This window comes from Erythranthe guttata, chromosome 6, assembly GCF_056151865.1.
Source record: "Erythranthe guttata isolate IM_541 chromosome 6, IM_541, whole genome shotgun sequence".
NCBI lineage: Eukaryota > Viridiplantae > Streptophyta > Magnoliopsida > Lamiales > Phrymaceae > Erythranthe > Erythranthe guttata.
This window is the reverse complement of record NC_142538.1, coordinates 8,258,923-8,282,972: the sequence shown is the minus strand read 5'-3', so window position 1 is coordinate 8,282,972 and position 24,050 is coordinate 8,258,923. Positions and strand designations below refer to the sequence as shown.

General features: G+C 33.2%; 3 protein-coding genes and 1 long non-coding RNA gene across 4 annotated transcripts; all 4 read right to left on the bottom strand.

The window, feature by feature from the left end:
* Positions 1–1,299: 1,299 nt before the first annotated feature.
* Positions 1,300–1,927, bottom strand: LOC148770060 (uncharacterized). The gene is made up of 3 exons (XR_016031545.1): positions 1,783–1,927; positions 1,513–1,687; positions 1,300–1,402 (listed from the first exon to the last, which is right to left on the bottom strand). It is a non-coding gene; the product is annotated as an uncharacterized LOC148770060 (long non-coding RNA).
* A 2,543-nt stretch (positions 1,928–4,470) lies between these two features.
* Positions 4,471–5,307, bottom strand: LOC105960339 (17.3 kDa class I heat shock protein). Its single transcript, XM_012984499.2, has one exon. The coding sequence runs from the start codon at positions 5,116–5,118 to the stop codon at positions 4,636–4,638; it is 483 nt and encodes a 160-aa protein (XP_012839953.1). The 5' UTR covers positions 5,119–5,307; the 3' UTR covers positions 4,471–4,635.
* Positions 5,308–18,494: 13,187 nt separating this feature from the next.
* Positions 18,495–19,110, bottom strand: LOC105960432 (auxin-induced protein 15A). The gene has a single exon (XM_012984605.2). It carries the CDS (start codon positions 18,936–18,938, stop codon positions 18,672–18,674), a length of 267 nt encoding a protein of 88 aa, XP_012840059.1. The 5' UTR covers positions 18,939–19,110; the 3' UTR covers positions 18,495–18,671.
* Positions 19,111–21,613: 2,503 nt separating this feature from the next.
* On the bottom strand, positions 21,614–22,111 carry LOC148770059 (auxin-responsive protein SAUR21-like). Its single transcript, XM_088819801.1, has one exon. The coding sequence runs from the start codon at positions 21,878–21,880 to the stop codon at positions 21,614–21,616; it is 267 nt and encodes an 88-aa protein (XP_088675927.1). The 5' UTR covers positions 21,881–22,111.
* Between the last annotated feature and the right edge of the window lie 1,939 nt (positions 22,112–24,050).

Here is a 24,050-nt window from a genome sequence, read left to right as displayed (position 1 = left end):
TAATCGGTGGCGTGTATATGGATGGACGGAACCGTTGTTTTGTATCTGTTTGCCAACGATATAGTACTGATGTACTTTACTAATAGTACCCTTGTTATAGTATCATTTGGGGTCAATAAAACCATCGAAAACCATCTCATCCCTCATTTATTCATTTTGTGACTCATTTACAAGAATTGAAACAACTTGGGAGTTAATAGTTGTTGAATGTGGTCACTTGTGATGAAAACAATCACTTATACATAGAAGCATTGCACATTAGTAGTGTATCTTGTAAGGAATTCGATATATTCTTTCCATTTTGAACCCCAAAGTTAAAACTAACCTGAAAAAACCTTACAACCTTAATTTAAAACATATTTAATGTCTTTCCCAAACTTATGGATCACAAATGTGCAAAACAAATTTGAGCAATTCAAGTCATCAACATTATGGTATTCCTCATTTTAGGTAATGGTATAGATGGGGTAGGTTATACGCATCGACAAGAAACTAACAGAGTATTAAAAACCAATTTGCAAAACACTTACACTATTCAAAATAGGTGTCACAACACCACAAAAAGGGGACAAGTTTTAAAACCATCATCGCACGCAAACACTAATCTAAAAGTACTTGTTCATGACAATCACAACCCAAAAACACCCATAAAACAGATTGTTCAAAAATAATAAAAAATAATCAAAAATAATTTTAAAAATTGTTCAAAACATGTTCAAAGCATCAGCATCTACTGTCCTCTATCCACGCCTTGGTGCTTTAAGAAGACAAGTGCTAGTTTTGGACGGAGTTTTTTGATCAAGCAAGTTTTCGCCTTTTTCCAAGTCTCAGCGTCATCTCTAGCATGGCAATATGCCCACATGCAGACAAAAATCCCGCATTCATCATTCCCTTCTTGTTGTCTGCATCCTTCTACCCATTCGACATGTGAAGGTATATCCAACACGGTTTTATTTTCAATCACCCTGCTATAATAACTCGCCTACAAAAATATACTATTATATTAGTATACATGTATTTTCATTACCATATTGCAGTACCGTTCAATCACAGTACCCAAACTATGGATTAATAAAACATATACCACATTCCCCAATATATAAATTAAAGAAGTAATCATCGATTTAAGGACTTACGATATAATTTGCAATTCCTGGGCTCGTCGGAGAATGGGCTAGGGAGTTCCAATGCCGAAAAACTTTTTTGTTTGGGTCCAATACAAGCAAGAACCAGTGATCTTTGGATTTATAGGTATCAGAACATATTTTTTGCTGTAGAGACGTGCTATTCCAAGCTTCTCAACTACGGTAGATCTAAAATATGTTAAGCTCTTTAAAAAGGTATCCAACTCTGTATCACCCATCTTTCTGAAGTCCATTCGATCTCGTGCCAGTATCTCATACTACGAAACATAATAAAAAAAATATAAGATAAACCAGTATACACAGAATGCAACATATTTGTTAAACCAGTATACACAGAATGCAACATATTTGTTAAACCAGTTTATACCTGGGCAGGGGTCTCGAGATAATCAATCTCATGCCCATGTTCATCCATGATCGCTTCGGAATTTAACAGGCTCATGTATATATCGATGTGCTCCCCACTCAGATGCTGATCAAACAAAAGATCGCACATATGCTTTCCAGTCAATACGTTTGGGCCTCTTTCGATCACAATTGCACTACAATAGAAATAAACATGCACTATTTGTTTAGTACCCCGATACTACATAAGAAGTTATTATATACCAAATGTTCAGTAAGTTAGTGATTTTACCTCAAATCAACATCAACGAGGTACCCATCCAGTACTGCCCTCTCTACATCAGTAAGCTCATCTCGACATACATAGTCTGTTCTCCCCTGGTACGTAGAATTATCTACGACAACCTATATCCAAAGGAATCATTAGTGATAATAGTAATAACAATAATAATAATAATAATAATACTTATTATTAAATTATAAGGCATAATTACTGTTGTGGGCAGTTTAGCAGAGACTACGCTGTTTTCTTGTCCTCGACTCTTTCTTCTTCGATTGTCTTCTCTTGCCTTCGACCTTCTCTCCCTCTCCATGTTCAGTACTTTTATCAAGGTTTCTTCTTCTTCTTCTTCTTCTTCTTCTTCTTCTTCTTCTTCTTCTTCTTCTTGTTGTTCTCCTTCTTTCTCTTTTTTTCCTCATCTCCAAGTTCTTCAACAGCATTAAAAAATTTATCTGCCTCATCCACTTCCTTTTTCCCTTCATCTTGCTCCTCTTCCTCTTCCTCTTCCTCCTATTCCTCTTCAAAAATAAGAGCTCTTCTTCTCTTCTTCTTCCCCTCTGTCTATTCCAATCTCACATTCTTCCTCTTCACTTGTTGTGCATTTCCAAAATGCTGCTGCAGTTCACATAAAATAAACAATGATTAATGTAATAAAACAACATCACGTTGGTTTACAAATGGGACATGTCCATCTCATTAATAGTACTCTTCACTTACACGCCTGATTTCGACTTTTCCACCGACCTCCAAAGCTGCAACAATAGGACCAGATAGTTCTTTCACAGGTGAAACCAAAAACTTTCTCTCTTCTTTGTGCACGGAGAATGATATCACCTAATAAACATATAGACAAATTGTACATTAGTTTATTACGTAAGCAAATAACACAATGAAAATGCATAAATCAAAATTGTTACCTTGTCTGGTGTGAGTTCTCTAAAAAGATGTTTAGCCTGACGTTCATCGGCTGGTATTTTAGAGTCGGACCATCGAAAAAATCTTGGGTATTCGAAAACGCTTATTGCGAATCCCAAAGAAGTGATCCTTTCACTCACCCATGCCAACAACCCAATGGTGCAACCATCAAAATACCCTCCTGCCCCAGCCAAGTGTGCCTCAATATTTTCAATGAGCACATCATACACCAACTTTCCCCACGCAAAATCTCCTACGCGCTCCAATTCGTCAACATGTGGATAAACGTACCTCGGCAGTTGAAAGTTGCCCTTTGGCAATAAGAAAGTATTGCAAGCGAAAATAATGTACAACCTACAAAAATCCTCAATTGATTGTTGGTCGGTCCTAACAGCATACTCTTCCAATTTTTCAGCAATTTGATGACGCTTTACTTGGGTCAATTTACCCCGAAAAACACGTCTAATGAAAGGAGTTTCTATTTCCAGGTTTTTATCGATGGGTATCCCCTTAAACTGTAGTCCCATCATGATACAGAACTCACTAGGATCAAAGACGACAGGGATAGTTTTACCTCCAAACCAGAACGTACGTGTCTCCACGTTGTATGTCTTCTTCAACAGAACAGACACCTTTAAGAAACTATGGTATATCTTAGGCATGTTTAAGAAATGCCCGAAAGGATTTTCCTCCAATGCAGCATAGTGTCTGGCCGTCATCATAGGTTTAATTATGTCCATTTGTTCTTTGAAGGCGCTAGGAGAGCACCTGCATGCTTGTTGGGCGTAATCATCTGCAAGTGTATTACGATTATAAAGGAAAAACAATAATCAGAAAAAATACAATTGTAAGATAACAATGGTACTATGTAGGTATTGTAATTATACCGTCACTATATTGTATCAATACCATACACCTACAGTACTTATATTATTGGGCAATACGACATATACTATTTAATTACATCAGAAGAACTGCCATTACCTTTTTTTATACCTTCTAACTACAATAGCACTACCGTTGTGTAGTAAGACTTGTATTATTTAAACACATCTAATGCCCAAAATCAAACCCTTGTTATGACAAAAAGTGATTTGGGAAAATACTAATATTTCAGACGAATGATACCCAAGAGCGAAAGTGTTCAAAATCATGCAATTCCACAGAAAATGAACAATTTTTGCAAGCATAAACAAGAAAACAACATTTTATTGGAACCGGTTGTTCGATTTTTTTATTTCAGAAAACCCCAATCTCGCCGTTGGATACTACCCACTACTGGAAATGTTCAAAATCATTCAATATGAGAACATACAGTTTGTTTTTTGCAGAATCTGAAGAATCGCTTGCACGAACAAAAACTGTCCGAAACCGTTGAGGAAATGGTTCGAAAATTGAATGACAACGGATAGTTGAAAGGTATGGAGCGTGATTCTCAACCGGCGCGTGAAAAGTAGGTGAAAAGTTGTGTCAGAATTTGCAGGTAATTTCAAAATAAAGTGAAGGGCTTTTCGGTCTTTGCACACCAATTAGGGTGTTAAGTGCATATTTATGTTTGATTTAGGGTCCAATACGCTTAAAATATGTTGTTGGGAACTGACCCGCACTTTATGTTTGGGTTTAGGGATTTATCAGTATTTGCCCCATTTTTTTTTTCATAATTTAATTTATTTTTTTCATAATTTAATTTAAGTTCAGGCCATAATTTGTCCAATGTTTTAGATCTAAAGGAAATACTGATTGATACAAGAGTTTAAAATATAGAAATGATCAAAAGTTATGTACTGAAAAGCAACATGTAATTTCTCATTTACCAGTTCGGCTTTATTCTATTGTACATACTACATAGTGATGTTTCACTTGCCACAAAACCAAAAAGAAATACACTCCCAAAATATACCACAGCCGGACAAACCAAAAAACTTGCTGAAATACAAAATTAAAACATAATTAACCAGAGATGTGAATGGACTTGACCTCAGGCTTCTTCACCTCCTCTTTCGGCACAGTGACAGTCAGCACTCCATTCTCCATAGCCGCCTTCACCCTCTCCAATTTTGCATTCTCCGGCAGCCTGAATCTGCGGATGAACTTGCCGGAGCTCCTCTCGACACGGTGCCACTTGTCGTTCTTCTCCTCTTTCTCTTTGTTTCTCTCTCCGCTTATCTGAAGAATATTCCCATCTTCAACCTCAACCTTCACTTCTTCCTTCTTCAATCCGGGAACATCCACTTTAAACAAGTGTGCCTCCGGCGTCTCTTTCCAGTCGATCCTAGCGTTTGCCACCGCGGTTGTTTCTCCGGAGGAGATAGGGAGATCGGAAACGGCGGAGGAGAATGGGAAGCCCTCAAATGGATCCCAAATATCCAATGAAAATGGATCGAAGACGTTGCTCCGGCGGCCATTGCCAAAGAAGCTCGGAATCAAAGACATTTCTTAAAAAAATAATGCTGGATGGATGATGAACTTGTTGATTTGGTTGTTGATGAAGAATTTGATAGTTTGAAATAGCAGATAACTCAGTTTCTAACTTTCGATGGGATTTGGTTGAAGGAGCACGCGAATTTATATGGATGATCAGACGATTCCTGCAAATTCTTGAAATTTCAAGAGCCAAACCGATTTCGAACATGTTCTAGAAAATACTTAATTGTTCTTTGCTTGGGCCTTAACTTTATATTTTGGGCTCATAACTGAAGAAACTTTTGTAGCCCAATCTTACTATAGGAAGAATAGAATAGAAGAAGAAGAGAAATAATAATACGTAGAATAGAAACCCCCATTGTGTTATGGGTTGATTACATGGAATATATATAGAGAAATATTGCAAGGTAATAGAGTTTGACTAGGTAACTAAATCCTAACTAATCTAGGTAACCGAATCATACTAGAATCCTAATATTACAAGAGTTCTATAATATAATATTCTCAATATTCTCTAACACGCCCCCGCAGTCGAAACGTGACGAACGTGAAGACTGGACAATCACTTGCTAACACGCTCCCGCAGTCGGAACGAATATACTCCAAAAGTGAAGACTGGACATAAACTTGCTAGCACGCTCCCGCAGTCGGAACGAATAAACTTCAAAACGAATAAACTTCAAACGTGGAGACTGGAAACTTCAAACGTGAAGACTTGGAAACTTCAAGCGTGAAGACTGGACAGAAACCGCGAAACACATCGCTACAGAATTCCTCTGTGGAAATATCTGTCCAATTGATAAAAAAATATAATAATAATAATATGGAGAGAATTTTTTTTTTTTTTTTTTTTTAATCGAGAGAGAGAGAGAGAAGATATGAGATGGGGGAGATTTTTTTTTTTTTTTTCTTTTTGTGAATCGAGAGAGAGAAGATATGAGAGATGGGGGAAAATAATCAAAAGAAAGATAGAGATTAAAGAGAGAGAAATTAGATTAACCGACTAAGAAGAAGAAGATGTCGGAAAATAATATAAGTTACCACCACCGGGGAGGGAGAAAATTGGTTTGGTGGTCGCCGGCCATGGAGAAGAAGAGAGGCATCGGCTAGGTTTTAGGCCATAGGCCATGTAGAAGAAGAAGAAGAAGAAGAGGAATAAGAAAAAAATAGAGAACCATGGAGAAGAAGAAGAAAAAGATAGAGAACCACCGGGGGAGGGAGAAAATTTGGGTGGTGTTCATAGAAGATAGAAAAGAAAAAGATAAATATTAGAGTACCACCACCGGGGGAGGGAGAAAATTGGGTGGTCACCGCCATGGAGAAGAAAGACGGCTAGGTTTCACCGCCATGGAGAAGGAAGGCGGCTAGGTTAAAAAAACCTAAACCTGGTGCTCTGATACCATATAGGAAGAATAGAATAGAAGAAGAAGAGAAATAATAATACGTAGAATAGAAACCCCCATTGTGTTATGGGTTGATTACATGGAATATATATAGAGAAATATTGCAAGGTAATAGAGTTTGACTAGGTAACTAAATCCTAACTAATCTAGGTAACCGAATCATACTAGAATCCTAATATTACAAGAGTTCTATAATATAATATTCTCAATATTCTCTAACACTTACTACAATCCATCTGCATCACCTTTAACCATAGTTATGAATTCATTTCGGGGTTTTTTCCACTTCATTTATTTTGTAGTATTATATATCGGGGGTAATTTTCTATAGGCTCCCATTAATAGATTCTACAGGTATTAACTCAAGTTATAAGTCCAATTTTATTAGAATCCCTACAATTAAGAGTAAACTGCAAATACTACCCCTGTGTTATCTTAAAATAGCGAAAACCCCCCCGTGATAAATAAACTAGCAAAAACCCCCCTGTGAATTTAGTCAAAGGCAGAATCCCCCCTAGCTGATTTTTTAGACTTGAAATGACAAAATTGTCCCTCAAAATGTATTTATATATATACATATTATATGCATATTTATTCTTTTTAATTTGTTTGTTTAGAAATTAAAAAAAATAGTAAACAACGAAATTGATTATTTTTTAAATAAAATAATTAAAATATTTATAAAATATAAGAATTTATTAATTGCAAGACTCCAGGGGTATTTGTGTCTTTTTATATCAAGTCAACTCTCAAATAGTTCCATAGGGGGGTTTTTGCTATTTAAATAATTTCACAGGGGAGGTTTTTGCTAGTTTATTTATCACAGGGGGGTTTTTGCTATTTCGAGATTACACAGGGGTAGTTTTTGCAGTTTACTCCTCCAATTAATTATGGCCAATATACCCTTAAATAAAATAGGAAATTTTTATTCTTAAATCAATAAATAGCGAATTTATTCTCCCTGAACCCATCTAGCAAAAATAGGGTCGTGATTATCTCGATCGTTGAATCTCTCCTAGAAACAAAAAATTTTCTCCCTTTTTATGCGAAACAAATACTGTAATCCTAGAAAAAATCGTGAAATTGATTTTTCTAATCGTTATTCTCGTAGATGTAAATTTCAAAAAAAAAAAAAAAAAAAAAACAGAGACAATGATTAAAGATGGAAAAAGTTCAGGTGATTTGCTCTTCTATGTCTGTTCTTTTATGTTTTTAACGGCGATTTATGCACGAATTGTCATGAACATTTTGGTCAATGGATCCAAAGATGTTGATATTGATTCTTCGACCCCAATTACCATATTTGTTTTATGTGAAAATCATTGGTTTCTTGCTTTTGATTTTGTTGTTTTTTATTACATAATTTTTTTATGTCGATTGCAACATTTTATCGGTTTTTGTTTGGATTTTTTTTTTTGTTTTTAGCATAGTATATTTTGCACTTTGCTTTTTGTTTTGGATTTTACTTATATGATGCATATTTTGCTTTTATATTATATTTCATTTCGACTTTGTTGTTATCATAGTATAAGTTGCACTTAACTGTAATATTTGCAGTTTGGTGTCGTAACAAATGGTTTCATCTATCATAACAAAATACTTGTTGAAAATAACTTATTGTCATTGTATCGTTTGCATTTTGCAGTTTACTGTTGACAATTACATTTGGATATGGTTATTTGCATACTTTTATTTGGTTGTTGTTGCCACTATTTTGTTGATGTTGTTGTAGTTTATATTTTTTATGTTGTTGTCTGCAACGTGAAGTTTGTTGATGTTGTCCCTTTAGACGGTTTTCATTTTCACTTTGGCAGTTCTGCATATTTTAATTTGCAGCTCGTTATTGCAAATTAATATTAGTTTTTTCTTCTTCTTTGGGAATAACTAAGAAATGTTTGAAATATTTTTTGGTTCTCTTTGTAAACTCGTATTAAAATTAATGTGTGTGTAGCTTTTTTTTTTTTCTTTTGTATTTTACCGTTTCATTATGTATTGCATATTGCAATAGTAATTGTATTTTTTGCATCTCGTTTTTGCAACTTCGAACATTGTATTTTTCTATAGGGATTCTATGATGCGTTTTGATATTGTAAATATGCATTGATGAAAATGTGTGCATATTATAATTGGAAGCTTTTTTGGTTGAACTTGCATTTTACCGTCGTTGCAACTATAGGTCAGAAGAAAACAAACAAGAGATTCATTAGAGGTTGATGCTACTGACACGATCATGTTCTAAAAGATCCTCGATGACGTTTGGAAGTTATGAATTCAGTTGGACGTCGAGACTATGTTCGTTATGACATCACCCCAGCCATAATCAGTTATGATAGATTGCAGTTTTTTCATCGACTATACTGCAACACTGCTTGTATCTATTGATTTGTATCTTACAATATTTTGTATTTAATGTATTGATTTATTCCTAAATAAAAATGGTTTGTTGGTTTTTTATATCATCTTTTATTTCATATCTTATATTTTGAAAATATTTTATATTGTTCAAGGAAGAATAAACTTGCACCTCTGATGTTTGAGCAAATTATCATTAGTTTCATACTGTGTTGTTGTGAAAAGATATTTGTAAAATAATATTTTTGACGTATGGTAGGTGGTTCCGTATTATATTTATTTTGCTATTTATTTATGTTGTTATAAATTGCAGTTTGTATATTGGTAATTGTATTTTGCAATTTGTTGTTGTAACTTGACACAACTTAGAGTGAGAGAGCCGTGAGGCTACTAAACTAGAAAAGAAAAAAAAAGAAAAAAAAAGGAGAGAGAGAGAGAGAAAGACGTGATTGAGAGGAGAGAGAGATAGGAGTTAAATCAGAGAGAGACGTGAGGGAGAGGAAAGAGAGAGGAGTTAAATAGAAAGTGAAATGTGAGATTTTATTCATATTTTCCATAACTAACTATCTTAATATAAATAATAATTAAAGGTATTAATGTCAATAGAAAAATAATTTAATTTAATTTATATTATATTTATTGATCAAGTGACTTATAGCTATAATCAACTAATAAAATGGACCCCATCTATATAAATTTCAAATAAGGGGGTTCTAGCTAATTATCCATATATATTGTAGCGATTATTTTAGAGACCTCCCTTATTTAGTACGCTTAACTTCGGAGGTCTGATGGGATCCGGTGCATTAGTGCTGGTATGATCGCACCCTTAAGTCTATGCACGTAGTTTGGTTTTATGTTGAAAAACTTGTGCCGTAGTGGCTTAAAGCGTTGATAACTTTTGACTCGGATGAGTTTCGAGGCGATCTGCATATGAAAGCGAAGCTCTTTCAGGCGCCGTCGGCATGTCAGTTGGGCAAAGCCCCATTGACTCTTCGCTCGCAGTGAAAAGAGGTCGTTTAGCTTAGTTTCAGCCACTATTAGACGCGACCGACGCGTTTGTCGATGCAATCAGCTCATTTGATTGATCCGACCGGCCCCAAATTTGCGCTGAGATATACATTACATTGATATATAACTAATCACCTAACTAATTACATCCTTGTACCTACTCCTTCATTTTGAAATTAATTTGATAGACCCCCCTAGCCCACCCTGATGTACTTAAAATGCCTTTTTAAAATCATTTTTAAACCCTGCCACTCACAGTCGTCTCTCTCTTCCTCTCTCAACTCTCATATTAAAATCCGGCCCCCATAGATCTCCAACCGGCAAAGTTGCTTCCCGGAGTCATATCTCTCTCCGGTGGTCGAAATTCGATGGTTTAACTACCGTTGGATTCCTCTCGTCGAGCTCTTTCTTTTGGAGGTCATAGCTTCAAAATGCTAAGAATTTTAGACCAAACCGCCAATGACCTCTCACCCCAATCGCCTCCTACCAAAAACCCTAGCCGCCGCTAACCACCCAAGTGATATGAACTACGCTGACATGTGACGAAATCCAATAACAATATATGGTTTTGGAACCCCAAGATCCCCCAAAGAAACAAGTTTGTCGAACCTTGACCCAATGATCAGTAAATCACGAACCAAGGTTACAATGGATACGAAGACGCCACACCAATAATTTGTTCCTTCTGTTGAGATTTCAAGCTCTTTAAATATATTTGTTTTTCTTGCAGGTTTGTCAACACAAATAATAATTTATTAAGATGTCGACACAATCAACAATTGTAACTTATGTTGAGAAACCAATGACAAGTGAATTTTCAGGCCCTCAATTCAAGTGCTCACCAACCATTTTTGCTTTCAACTTCACATTTCAGACCCTTTTCCGTCCACTCCTATAAGCCATTATTATGTCTGCCAGTTTTTTACATTATATTAAGCGCAGGGGCGGACCCAGGGAGTCTTGTGTGGGGGGCTAGAATTTTTTTTTGGACTAAAATGAAACTAAATTTGAAGTTTGGGGGGGCTAAATGGTATAAATTAGTAGATAAATAACATAAAATATTAAAAATTTAATAAAAAAAAGGTAAAAAAAAAATATTCTGCAGGGGCGGAGGCCCCTCCAAGGCATACCTTGGGTTCGCCCCTGATTAAGCGCATTTCTCATGTTGATTATTGTGTTTCGATTCATTTTTCTGTTGGATATTTGCTTCTTAATTTCAGGTCACCCACGGATCATAAATGGTTGTACTGGTTTGGAGCAAAGAGTTGGAAAAAATGAAAATATTAATGAGCAAGACTGGAATAACAGTAGCAACTTTTTCTGGAAGGCGCGAAAGCATCGGTACCTAGGTTAAGAATCTGTTTATGAATAGTGGGAAAAAAAGGAACAAGAATCAATGTTTGAAACCCGGACCGGACCGGCCGGTTCGACCGCGAACCGGTGCCTTGTCCGGTCCGGTTAGCCCTATAAAACCGAAAATTACAAAAAATCGGTCAAAATGTCAAAAACTGGTTTTTTGACCGGAAACCCGGAAACCGGCTAAAAATTGGTTTTTTGGCCGCACAGACGCGTTTTTAATTAATTCAGAAAAATAAGGAGGCCAAAACGGCGTCGTTTTAATGCCCCAAAAAAAAAAGACAACAGAAGAATCTTTTTCTTTAAAAAAAGTACAACATACGCCTTTTTCTAAAAAGAAAAAAAGAGAAATTGGAATTGGAGATGAGTATGAGGAAGAGTGACATATGAAGATGATAGTGTCTTTTATGCATTTACTATTTACTTTCAATATTTAATTTTGATGTGAGACTTATTTTAAATATTTGCTTTGGATGCGAGACTTTTTTTTTTTTTTTTTTTAATTAGTAAGATGTATGAGTTCAAATTAAATGTGAACTTTTGAGTTTTGATTTATTAGATGACTATGATTTATGTTCCCTCTTATTTTATGGTTTGAGTTATAATTTTATGCTTAACTCATATCAATATTTGATATCTTATATAATAAAGAAAGAAACGCTAGTCAACCCTAAAAAACTCTAATGGTATCTTATCTAATATATAAAAGAAAGAAACGTTAGGCAACCCTAAAAAACCCTAATGGTATTTCTGTAATTATTTATTTTTAATATTTTTTCTCTAATAATTTCTAATTAATTTTTTAACAATTATTAAAATTAAAACTAACCCGTGAAGAATACTACCTTATTGCTACTTATGTAAATATTTATTTTTAATATTTTTTCTGTACTAATTTTTTGAACTATAATTTTCAAAAAATATTAAGAGATAAAGCTAGAAATTCGATTTGCTAAATTTTAGTCTATTTATTTGGATTATAAATCTTAATATGTAAAATTTAAAAAAAAACTAATGTTATATAAAATATGAATAATATTACATTATTAAATTTTAGTATATTAGTGTACTATAATTTCTTATTATGTATTAAATTGGTTTTTGTTTTCACTATTTAAATAATACCATGTGCATCGCACGAGGAAAAATGCTAGTTGGTGATAAACAGGTTATTTTTACGTATTTTTTTACATAAATAAGTACTTTTCTTGCCCGGACTGGAATTGTACGCACCGATGGTCAAAGGTAGCAATGCGAAGAGATACTACCGTAACTTGCCTTTGTGGGAAAACGAAGAACAAAAGCGTTTGTTTAGATGAGTCTGAAACTGCTGTTCATGGATCCGCTGGAGTTTTCATGATTAAGACAACTTCTTTCTTGATCTCCGATGATCTGAGAATGGTGCCTAATGTGGCCGTAGGCTTTGTGCAAACTCTCCGAAATCTTGGCATCACCGACACTAAAGGCGCCGAGCTAAGGAATGTGACTTTCGGGTTCAATGAGGTAATATACTTTGTTTCTTGATTATGTTATTTTACTTTTGTAATTTTTATTGAATGTGTATACTGTATATAATTAGGTTATTATATTTCAATTTCACATGCAATAAAATTGCAATTTAGGATTTTTTGGTTTTATGTTGCTTGATTTTTGCATTTCATGATGTGGCACTTGATGGATTTTGCTTATGGACTTTTAAAAGTTATAAATTCTTCAACAAATTTAATGAGTTTGTTAAAACTAAAATTTCTGGCAAAATAGGACCAAAATTGCTAAATTTGCAAAGTTATTGCATGTAAACTTGAAATAGCATAACCAAAAGGACTAAATCACTGAATTGGCCAATATAGATGATCTAAATTACAATTTTCTCCCATATATGATATAACTATGTCGGTTTTGTGAATTTTAATAACTATTTTGGTACGACTTGTAGTTTAAGGGGGTGTTTGTGACAAGCCCTATAGTTCAGGGGTGCAAACTGTACTTTCCCCTTTTTTATATTATAATTGCCTCATAGATTTGTATTTTGTTATGCAATTGTCTATGCATGTTAGTATTAATATTATTATCAACTATCAATTTGCAATTGACCATTAAATTATGTAATTAATTAGGAAAATAATAAAAATATTTTAAAATATATTCAAACATACTTCTAACTTTTCAGAAATTACAAAGATAGTAGAATTTTTCTCCCTTGTACTTGCTTTACTTTTGCCAAATGCGAAATATGGAAATTCTAAATTTTAAATTTTGTTTTCCAGAATAATAGTATTCAATATTGATTCAAGACAATGAGGGAGAACCCCTCAAACCCCATTTATCAATATTAGCCCAATTCTTTTTTTCATTTTGACAAACTTATCATATGATGTTATGAATTGTGACATACCTCCATTAATTTATTATAATCCAATTTTACCCTTTTTAATTTGTTTAACCCTAGAAACACTGGGGATGTTTGGTTATGTTTCCCATGGGAATTTCTAGTTTTCAAAATTTATGATGGAAAAAGTAGATGTATTGGTTTTCGTGTAGAAAATGAGAATATGTTTGGATGAAGTGGTATTTTTAGTTTTATGTAGGTGTAGAAATGAGAATATGTTTGGTTGTGGGAATTTTCTCTACGAAAGTACGTGCAAAAGTAGAATATAATGATTGGGGATGATGGTGATGATGATGATTATTATTATTATTATTATTATTATTATTATTATTATTATTATTATTATTATTATTATTATTATTATTATTATTATTATTATTATTATTATTATTATTATTATTATTATTATTATTATTATTATTATTATTATTATTATTATTATTATTATTATTATTATTATTATTATTATTATTATTATTATTATTATTATTATTATTATTATTATTATTATTATTATTATTATTATTATTATTATTATTATTATTATTATTATTATTATTATTATTATTATTATTATTATTATTATTATTATTATTATTATTATTATTATTATTATTATTATTATTATTATTATTATTATTATTATTATTATTATTATTATTATTATTATTATTATTATTATTATTATTATTATTATTATTATTATTATAATTATTATAATTATTATTATTATTATTATTATTATTATTATTATTATTATTATTATTATTATTATTATTATTATTATTATTATTATTATTATTATTATTATTATTATTATTATTATTATTATTATTATTATTATTATTATTATTATTATTATTATTATTATTATTATTATTATGATTATTATTATTATTATTATTATTATTATTATTATTATGATTGTGATTATTATTATTATTATTATTATTATTATTATTATTATTATTATTATTATTATTATTATTATTATTATTATTATTATTATTATTATTATTATTATTATTATTATTATTATGATTGTGATTATTATTATTATTAATAATAATATTATTAATATTATTAATATTGATGAGATGGGAGAAAAAATGGAGGAGAGAGAAATAGGTTCGTAGGTATAATTATAGATTTGAAAAGTGGGAAAAGTATGAATAGTGTATTTCTATTGGAAATTGTTTTAAGAAAAATAGGAATTTCCAAGTGAAAAGTCACAAACAAACATAATCCCGGTTTTATGTATAGTATAAAACTGGAAAATCATTTTGGAAATAGAACCAAACATGCCCACTATGTTTACTTCTCAACCGCTTTTTCACTTTCTCTCCTTCGTCAATGCTTCTCTTTCCTCTTTATCTCTTTTATCTTCCACCACTCTCTTTGTGGACTGATATCTTCCACCGCAACAATCACTCATGCCTCTCCAATTCGCCGTCGCGAGTTCTTACCCACACAGAGTTGGAGGATTCGTTGAGGAACATGGAGAGACAGGTTGTCTTCCGCCAAAATTTGTAATTTCCGACGACACCAGCCGCTGCTTTTTCGACACCCAGACGAACTACTCCTCATCTTCAACCAACAATAACAAGATCCAAAGCAATCTTTCCCTATTAATCCTCCCCTAAGTCCATTCTCTCCATAGCTAGCATTCTCCCTCGGTCAAAACGCCCCCGCGAATTTCGTCGCCGCAGCCAATCCGCTCTCCAACCTCAACAGCAGCTGCCGCACCCACGTCAATTTCATCGCCCTCCATAACAACCGGAGAGCGGCCGCACGGCGAGGAGATTTCAGAGGCGGAGTTCGAGGCATGGCACTAGTAATTGGAGCAGGAGGAGGTTGTCGAATTGGGGAGTGACGGTGGAGGAGCATCTGCGGCGGCTCATCATTGTACTTGAAACGCAGTGGGATTTTGGTTATTTAACAGATATTTCATTTAGTTGTTTCCGACAGTGGAAAATGGGTGGTCTTCCGACGCCTTGCAACTTAGAGTTGTTTTTTTAGTTGGTTTCGGTGATTCATAGTTGATTTTGATATTTTTCATAGTAGGTTACGATAATATTTTAGTTGATTTCTATATATTGTAGTTGGTTTCGATGATTTCGTAGTTGGTCTTGATGATTTTGTGTTGGTTTTGATGATTTTGTAGTTGTTTTCGATAAATTGTAGGGGATTACTATAAATTGTAACTTGTAGTTGGTTGCTAAAATTTGTTGTTGGATTGAGATATTTTTATAGTCGTTTTTGTTATAAATTGTAGTCGTATTGAAATTTTGTAGTTGATTATTGTAATTTGTAGCTGTTTACAATGTGGTAAATCTCCCAAGGAAAAAACAAATTTATTAAAAAAATAAATTTATTAAAAAGAAAAAAAAAGAAAAATGTAGAAAATAAAATGATAATATATAGGTAGTGGAAAAGAGGAGTGGGCATTGGAATAATATAAGGGTAAAATAGGGATATGAGAAGTTAGGGATGTCTCTCAAATACACATAATAAAATGGGTGTATTTCAATTTAAACAATATGAGGGGGTCTCGCTAATCGAACATATTTACATTGAGTGAATTCGGAAAAGTCGAACATGAAAATGAATTTAACCCTTGCGTTCACATTTCCATCTATATGAAAGTCAAAGTTTCTATAATTAATTTTGGGATGCGAATGAATTTTTTTTTTTTTTTGAGTAAATTATAGTCCATTACAAGGGAAAGTAGGGGAGGGGGGGACTCGAACCCTAGACCTTTACCCTATTAGTAAATGCTATGTACCAACTCTCCTAGTGAGGGTTGGTTGGATGCGAATGAATTGATTGATCAATATTTAAAGGGTAAATTTGAGCTAGGTCCATAGAATAAAGTTTTACTACAAATCAATTCATCCTTTAACTTTCATTTCAAATAAATCCACAAAAATATGAATTTTCGAAGGGTCATCAGCTCCAACCCATCACCATCCCATCCCACCCGCCCACCGGGTCGGTTTGACCCGGTCCGGTCTGGTCTGACCCGACCTCATTTTTATTCTTTTAATTAAATTTTTTTTTACGGCGGTGGTCTGGCTCGTTGGAGCTCCGGTTAGCTGACTCAACATTAGTTAACTTCAACATTAGTTGACTATTGACATTCTATTTTTTTTTTCTTTTAATTTTTTTTCGGTGGCGGGTGGAGCTCTGATTAGCGGACTCTACATTAGTTAATTTCAACATTAGTTAACTTTAACATTAGTTGATATATTTTTTTCGCCAGCGTGTCGTCGGATCTCTAGTTAATTAGTGCACTCAACATTAGTTAACTTCAACATTAGTTAACTTTGACATTCAACCTTTTTTTTTTTTTTCCTTCGATGGCTGATCGTCGGAGCTACGATTAGCTGATTTCAACACTAAAATAATCGGGTGTCTGCTAATGCTTAGTCAGTTAATCAGAGCCCTAAGTACCCGCCGCCGACAAAGAGTTAAAAGAAAAAAATAAAAAATAAATGGTCGGATGTCAACTAATGCAAAGTCAGCTAGTGCGAACTCAACTAGTGCATAGTCAACTAGTGCGAACTCAACTAATCAGAGTTACGACGTCATGTTGCCGGAAAAAAATAATTTAAAAAAAAAAAGTTGGACCTCCTGTTGAAGTCAACTAATCTGAGCTCTAACGATCCGCCGCCGGAAAAAAAAAATAGTATGTTAACTAATGTTGAAGTTAACTAATGTTGAGTCAAATAATCGGAGCTCCGACGACAAGCCGCCGAAACAAAAAAAAAAAAAAAAAAAGAGAGAGAGAAAAAACGATGTCAACTAATGTAGAGTTAGCTAATCGAAGCCCCGACGACCCCCCACCAGAAAAAAAATTAAAAGAAAAAAAATGTGATGTCAAATGTTAACTAATGTTGAAGTTAACTACCATTGAGTCAGCTAACCAAAGGTCCGACGACCCGCCGCCAAAAAAAAAAAGGGATGTCATATGTCAACTAATGTTGAGTCAGGTAAACGGAGCTCCAACGACTCGGGCCACCACTATAAAAAAGAAATGTAATAAAATAAAAAAACATAAAATATTTTTTTAATAAAATCAATAGATAAAAATAATTACAACCCCTAATTAGGGTTTGAATGAGTAAAAAAGGTGAAAATGGTATAAACTAAATATTTGGGTTTATATCAAATGAAACTTACAATAAATGAATTTTACTCAAAAACATAAAAATACGTGGGTTTATCGTACATTATCTAAGTTAGTGAGGCTATCTCAATTAAACCCATTTTTATTTTGTATTCACAAGAAATTCAAGAAGTGAAGGCCGCGGCCCCGCACATCTCATCATCGCTATTTATTTCGTTATCCTGAATGCTATAAGTTATGTTCTGCAATTGAACTTATGCCGCATTTAATTCAGCTGAGTATTTTCTTGCAGGTGGTGTTATGAATAATGTCCTTAACCCCACAGATGACAAATCATTAATTACATGTTGCTCCAAAATATATCTTGTGAAGATTTTAGAGACAAAATCATGTGATTCTTCATGTGCTTTTGTTTCTACGAGTTTGTCATAAACCAGATACCCTTTGGCTTCTTCGCAAGGACTATGGCATTTACATGTTCATCTATCTATACGCATTCACACGACACATTTCTAAACTCACAACCCAACTTTCAATTCACAACTTCAGAGCTTAAACCGAAAGGTGTTAAGGTCAAATGTCTGACAACTAACATCGAGAGCCATATTAAGACAAGTTTTCAAGTGCAGGGGTCAAATCGATACAATCGAGAGTAGAAAGGGGTAAAGTGATGCCAAGTCAAAGTATAAGAGGGAAAATGGAATTTACCCGACATAAAATGCACATGTCAAAATGGCTCGGAGTAAACAAAAGATCTTTCATAAGTAATACCGTTAATCTATATGTCCATGAGTACATCTTCTACCTGCTGACAAAGTATCTTCTTTGTGTACGAAAAAAAAAAATGAACAAAATCGTCCACGAACTAGCTAACAAACATTCTATTGCCCTAAGACCTAGTTTATGCATAACTGTATATATATCATGTTCTGCTCAAGCAAGATGTTACATCAATGAATAAATCCTCTCTGCAAGGAATAGTAAGGCCGCCCATTGGATGATGGTATCCGAATTCTTCTTCGGCTTGGCATAGCAATTCTTGAAACAAAGGATGGTTTAAATATGACAATGGAATTACAAATCTCTTCTTTTCATTTTCTCCGACGTAAACAACTAAATGACCCTTTGGAACTTTATTTGATCTTCTTTCGTTGGATAAAGATCGTTTCAGTATTTGGCGGATGGCCATTTTTGTATGAAGTGAATCTTGGAGAAGTATTTGAAATAAGTGAGAGGTGAGTAAGGAGTTGTTGATGATGGTTGTAATCAAGAAATGATGTTTGTATATATAGGCTATAAACAAATGATGTATCCTCTATGAAATTGAAAAAAACATAAGCATATGAAATCACATGGATTTGTCTTTAAAAAAACAAATTCATAATGAATTTATTAGGCCAATAACATGAACTTATGAGATCATAAATATTGTATCCCACCAACTATGGCAACATGGCCCTAATTAAACCACCCTATAAGTTTTCTCTTGTAACTAATGCATGTAAGCCTTACAAATTACAGTCCCTACACATATATCACATCATCTAACGTATACTGCATTTAATTCGGTGGGTCTTATGAAATTTTCTTGCTGAAATGTTTTGAAGATTTTAGAGACAAAAGCATGTGATTCTTCATGTGATTTTGTTTGTCATAAATCATATACCATTTGTCCACTTCGTAACCACTCTATCCAGCTATGAGGAATATGGCATTTACAAGTTCATCTATATATATGTTTACACGACACATTTCTAAACTCACAACCAGCTTTCAAAACTCGATTTTCAAGATTTTCACTAAACTCTCGTATACTTCTTTGCTTTCATCTTCAGCCTCACCAAGATTTTCATCTCTTCCAACAAAAATCGATGGCTATTCACAAAATTCTTAGACGGTCTTTATCGGCTGAAAAGAGGACAACAGAAGTTCCAAAGGGGCATTTGGCTGATTATGTCGGGGAGAGTGAAAATAAGCGATTTGTTATTCCATTAACGTATTTGAACGATCCTTTGTTTCAAGAATTGCTATGCCGAACTGAAGAAGAATTCAGATTTCATCATCCGATGGGTGGCCTCACTATTCCTTGCAGTGAGGAGTCATTCATTGATCTCACCTCCCACTTGAGTAAAACATAATATATAGACTAGGTTCTAAAGCAATAGAATTTTTGTTAGCTAGTTTCTTTACATATTTTCCTATTTTTATACACACAAGATACTTTGTCGGATACAAAATGTATTCCCGGACAAATTAATGGCAATTACAAGTTTTATCATAAGCTCTTTATTGAATTTCTTTTTTCAAAAATTTTACACCCTCTAACTTTTTGTTTGATATTGGTCACACGCATAAAAGTATGTTCAAAACGTAGATCGTTTTGTACTTGTAAAGAAGGCAACTCGATCATTAGAATTCCATGAACCCCCAACAAATGAATCGGTTGAAGAGTTTGTAACTAGTGCTGATGCTTGTATTTTTATCCGGGCAAATAATCTCAGATAATAATTTATAGCCAGAGATATATATACAAGGGCATCATTTCATTGCAAAATACGTACCAGTGAGCACATAGCAAACTATTCTTTCGGTTTTTTTTTATTTATTTATTTTTATTTTTTATTTTTACTTTATATATATATATATATATATATATATATATATATATATATATATATATATATATATATATATTTTTTATGCAAACATGGTGTGCTCGCTGCAATTCAAGCATCATACGCCTCATTTTGGAGGGTTAATTAATTTCCTTTTGATCAACTATCAAACGTAGCACCTACAGGCCCGCCCCTTGATCAACTATCAAACGTAACGCTTACCCTTATTAAATAATTTAAAATTTAAAATTACTTGACGTATTATAAAAATAACATTAATACCCTTAGTAAAAATTTATGAAATACACTACATCATAAATATTTTAGAGGAAAAAATGCACCTCGACTTCTAAAAATTTCCAATTTTCGCACTTTCCCCTTACAAATTAAAAAATGAGACTCCCCCCTTCAAAATTTTATGCTAGCTGGACTTTGCCCCAGTTGACACTTTCCGGCATTTTTTTCACTGGTATTTTTTTTATCCATTCACTTGAAGGGCATTTTCGTCTGTTCACTTGGGCGAAATGCATTAATTTGTCCATTAAATTTAAAGAAAAAAAATACAAAAAAAATATAAATTCAATATAATCTTCTTCCCATGACACATCCCACCAACCCTCACCGCCTAACAACTCTGCATCCACCTTCTGCTCCACCGCACCTGCTTCGCTGCCTGCAACTACCCACCACCACACTGCAACTACAACACTACAATGAAGAGCCTATCCCGAATGTAGATAACCAGCCGCCTACAGAAAAGGCGGGCGCGACGTCAATCAAGCTGCAAAAACTATTAACGGAAATGCGAAATTTGAGCAATGGTGGGATGATGGTTATGGTGGTGGTTAATGAAACTAGTGTAGTGAGGAACTTAAAGAAATTTGTTATATCCCTAGTTCGATACAAGCATTTTTGTTGACAATATTCTTCTGACATAAAATGCACTACAAGAAAATCTAGTTTTAGCGACCAAATTCTTAGTGACAATAATATAGAAATGGTTCGGAGTAAAGAAAAAATCCTTCATAAGTAATACCATTAATTTATCTGTCCAGGAGTACATCTTCTACCTACTGACAAAGTATCTTCTTTGTGTACAAAAACGAAAAACGAACAAAATCGTCCGCGAGCTAGCTAACAAACATTCAATTGCCCTAAGACCTAGTTTATGTCTATATATATATATATATATATATATATATATATATATATATATATATATATATATATATATATATATATATATATATCATGTTCTGCTCAAGCGAGATGTTAGATCAACGAAGAAATCCTTGGTGCAAGGAATAGTAAGACCGCCCATTGGATGACGGAATCCGAATTCTTCTTCGGCTTGGCATAGCAATTCTTGAAACGAAGGATAGTTTAAATATGAAAATGGAATAACAAATCTATTCTTATCATTTTCTCCGACGTAAACAGCTAAATGCCCCTTTGGAATTTCATTTGATCTTCTTTCGTTGGATAAAGATCGTTTCAGTATTTGGCGGATGGCCATTTTTGTATGAAGTGAATCTCTCTTAGCTTAAGTAAAACAAACAAAAAACTCTTGGAGAAGTATTTGAATTAAGTGAGAGCTGAGAAAGGAGGAGTTGTTGTTGATGGTTGTGATCAAGAAATGGTGTTTGTATATATAGGCTATAAAGATATGATGTATCCTTTAGAAATCTAAATAAATGAAACTCAGAAAAAACATAAGCATGTGATGTGATCTCATGCGTTTGTCTTTCAAAATAAATCATAATAAAGAAGAGGAAGAAGAGGAAGAAGAAGGAGAAGGAGAAGGAGAAAGAGGAGGAGGAGGAGGAGGAGGAGGAGGAGGAGGAGGAGGAGGAGGAGGAGGAGAAGAAGAAGAAGAAGAAGAAGAAGAAGAAGAAGAAGAAGAAGAAGAAGAAGAAGAAGAAGAAGAAGAAGAAAGAAGAAGAAGAAGAAGAAGAAGAAGAAAATTCGACTTGTACCTGTTGATTTTTTGGTGCAAAATCGACATTTAGATGTCGATTTTTTTTGCAAAAAATCTAGATGTTGATATTTGGTGAAAAACCGACATGTAGGTGTCGATTTTGGTGAAATGTCGATTTTTGTTACAAAAATCGACATCTAGAGTTGATGTCGATTTTTTTGCTAAACAATCAACATCTAAATGTCGAATTTTGAGACAAAAATCGACATGTATATGTCGATTTTTGACTGCACGAAGTTTCTTTTTGAAAACTTAAAAATCGATCACCTAACTATAAAAATACATTCATTCATAGATTGTTTTCTACTTTTTCTATAGAATTCTCCATATTGATGTCTCGTGACTTCATAATGTTATCATTTGCATGTTTTTGTAAGATTTGATGGTTTTGGGTGTTGATGATTTTTGGAAAAGATGAAGATTTTTTTTTTGAAGAATTTGTGTGAAATGGGTTTGTGAGGAAGATGAAATAGGTTTGCTTGTGTGGTCTTGCACAAAGGAAGTTGTGGAATTTTGTAATTGTGGATTTTGTATTTTAGTAAGATTATAATAGTCTTTTAGTAATTCATTTGGTGAAAAATTAGATTTGGTCTTCCCTCAAGGAATTTTTGCGATTGCATATAGTCGTCGCCCCAACTTTTTTGTTTTAAATATTTTCATCCCATTCAAACATATTTTGCAAATAAGAAAAACCCTTTTATATATGGGGGCGACTAAAACTAATACCAAATTTTTCCTACTTCAGTACCACCAAGTTTAAAACCATTTTTTGTTGAACTTTAATTTTACAATTTTTTCTTAGTTTAAAACCATAAATAAAAAAATATATTAGCAAAGTACTAAAATGCCCTTCATCAAATAAAATACAATTTATACAAACAAATTTTATATTCCTCATTTCAATACCAAGGGGAAAAAAAAAATCCTCTCTTCTTCTCCACAAATTCAAATCCCTTAAACCCTATCTTCTTCTTCATCTTCTTAAATCCTCAAAAAAATCTCCAAATTCAAAAGAATCAAAACCTCACAAAACTTATAAAATGGAGTTACAAGACAATAATATGGTAGTGTATATGGAAGGAGAACCCATTAAGGTATGTATGTCTTTTTTTAGCTTCGAAGTCGATTTTGAAGTTTTTTTTTTTGAAACCTGACGACAATTTTCGACACATACATGTCAAAATTTCTCAACATTTTGACACATACATGTCGAAAGTTTGAGAAATTTTGACATGTATGTGTCGAAAATACCGGTCGAAATTTGGAGAAACTTCGACAAGTATGTGTCGAATTTTTTTTTTTGTTTAATATATTTTTCGACATGTTGGTGTCGAAAATTGACGAAAAGTTCGACATTTATGTGTCGAAAATTGCCGGCGGGTTAAAAAAAAAAACTTCAAAATCGAATTCGAAGCTCCAAAAAGACATCGATACTTACCTTAATGTGTTCTACTTGTCGTAAACTATCATTTTGTCGTCATTTGACTCCATTTTGAAAGTTTTGTGAGGTTTTAATTTCTTTAGTTTTGAGATTTTTTAGAAGAGTTTGTTGTGAAGAAGAAGAAAGAAGAGATTGAGGGATTTGTGAAGAAGATGGGTTTGATGGGTTTTGTGTGCTTGGTATGTAAGATAGAAAAATGAGATTTTTAATGGTTGTATGGTATTTATTTTCATTAAGAGTATTTATGTCATTTCTTATTTATTATCT

Excerpts from the sequence above, each read along its gene's own strand:
- LOC105960339 (XM_012984499.2), bottom strand. The coding sequence starts at position 5,118 with ATGTCTTTGATTCCGAGCTTCTTTGGCAATGGCCGCCGGAGCAACGTC.
- LOC105960432 (XM_012984605.2), bottom strand. The coding sequence starts at position 18,938 with ATGGCCATCCGCCAAATACTGAAACGATCTTTATCCAACGAAAGAAGA.
- LOC148770059 (XM_088819801.1), bottom strand. The coding sequence starts at position 21,880 with ATGGCCATCCGCCAAATACTGAAACGATCTTTATCCAACGAAAGAAGA.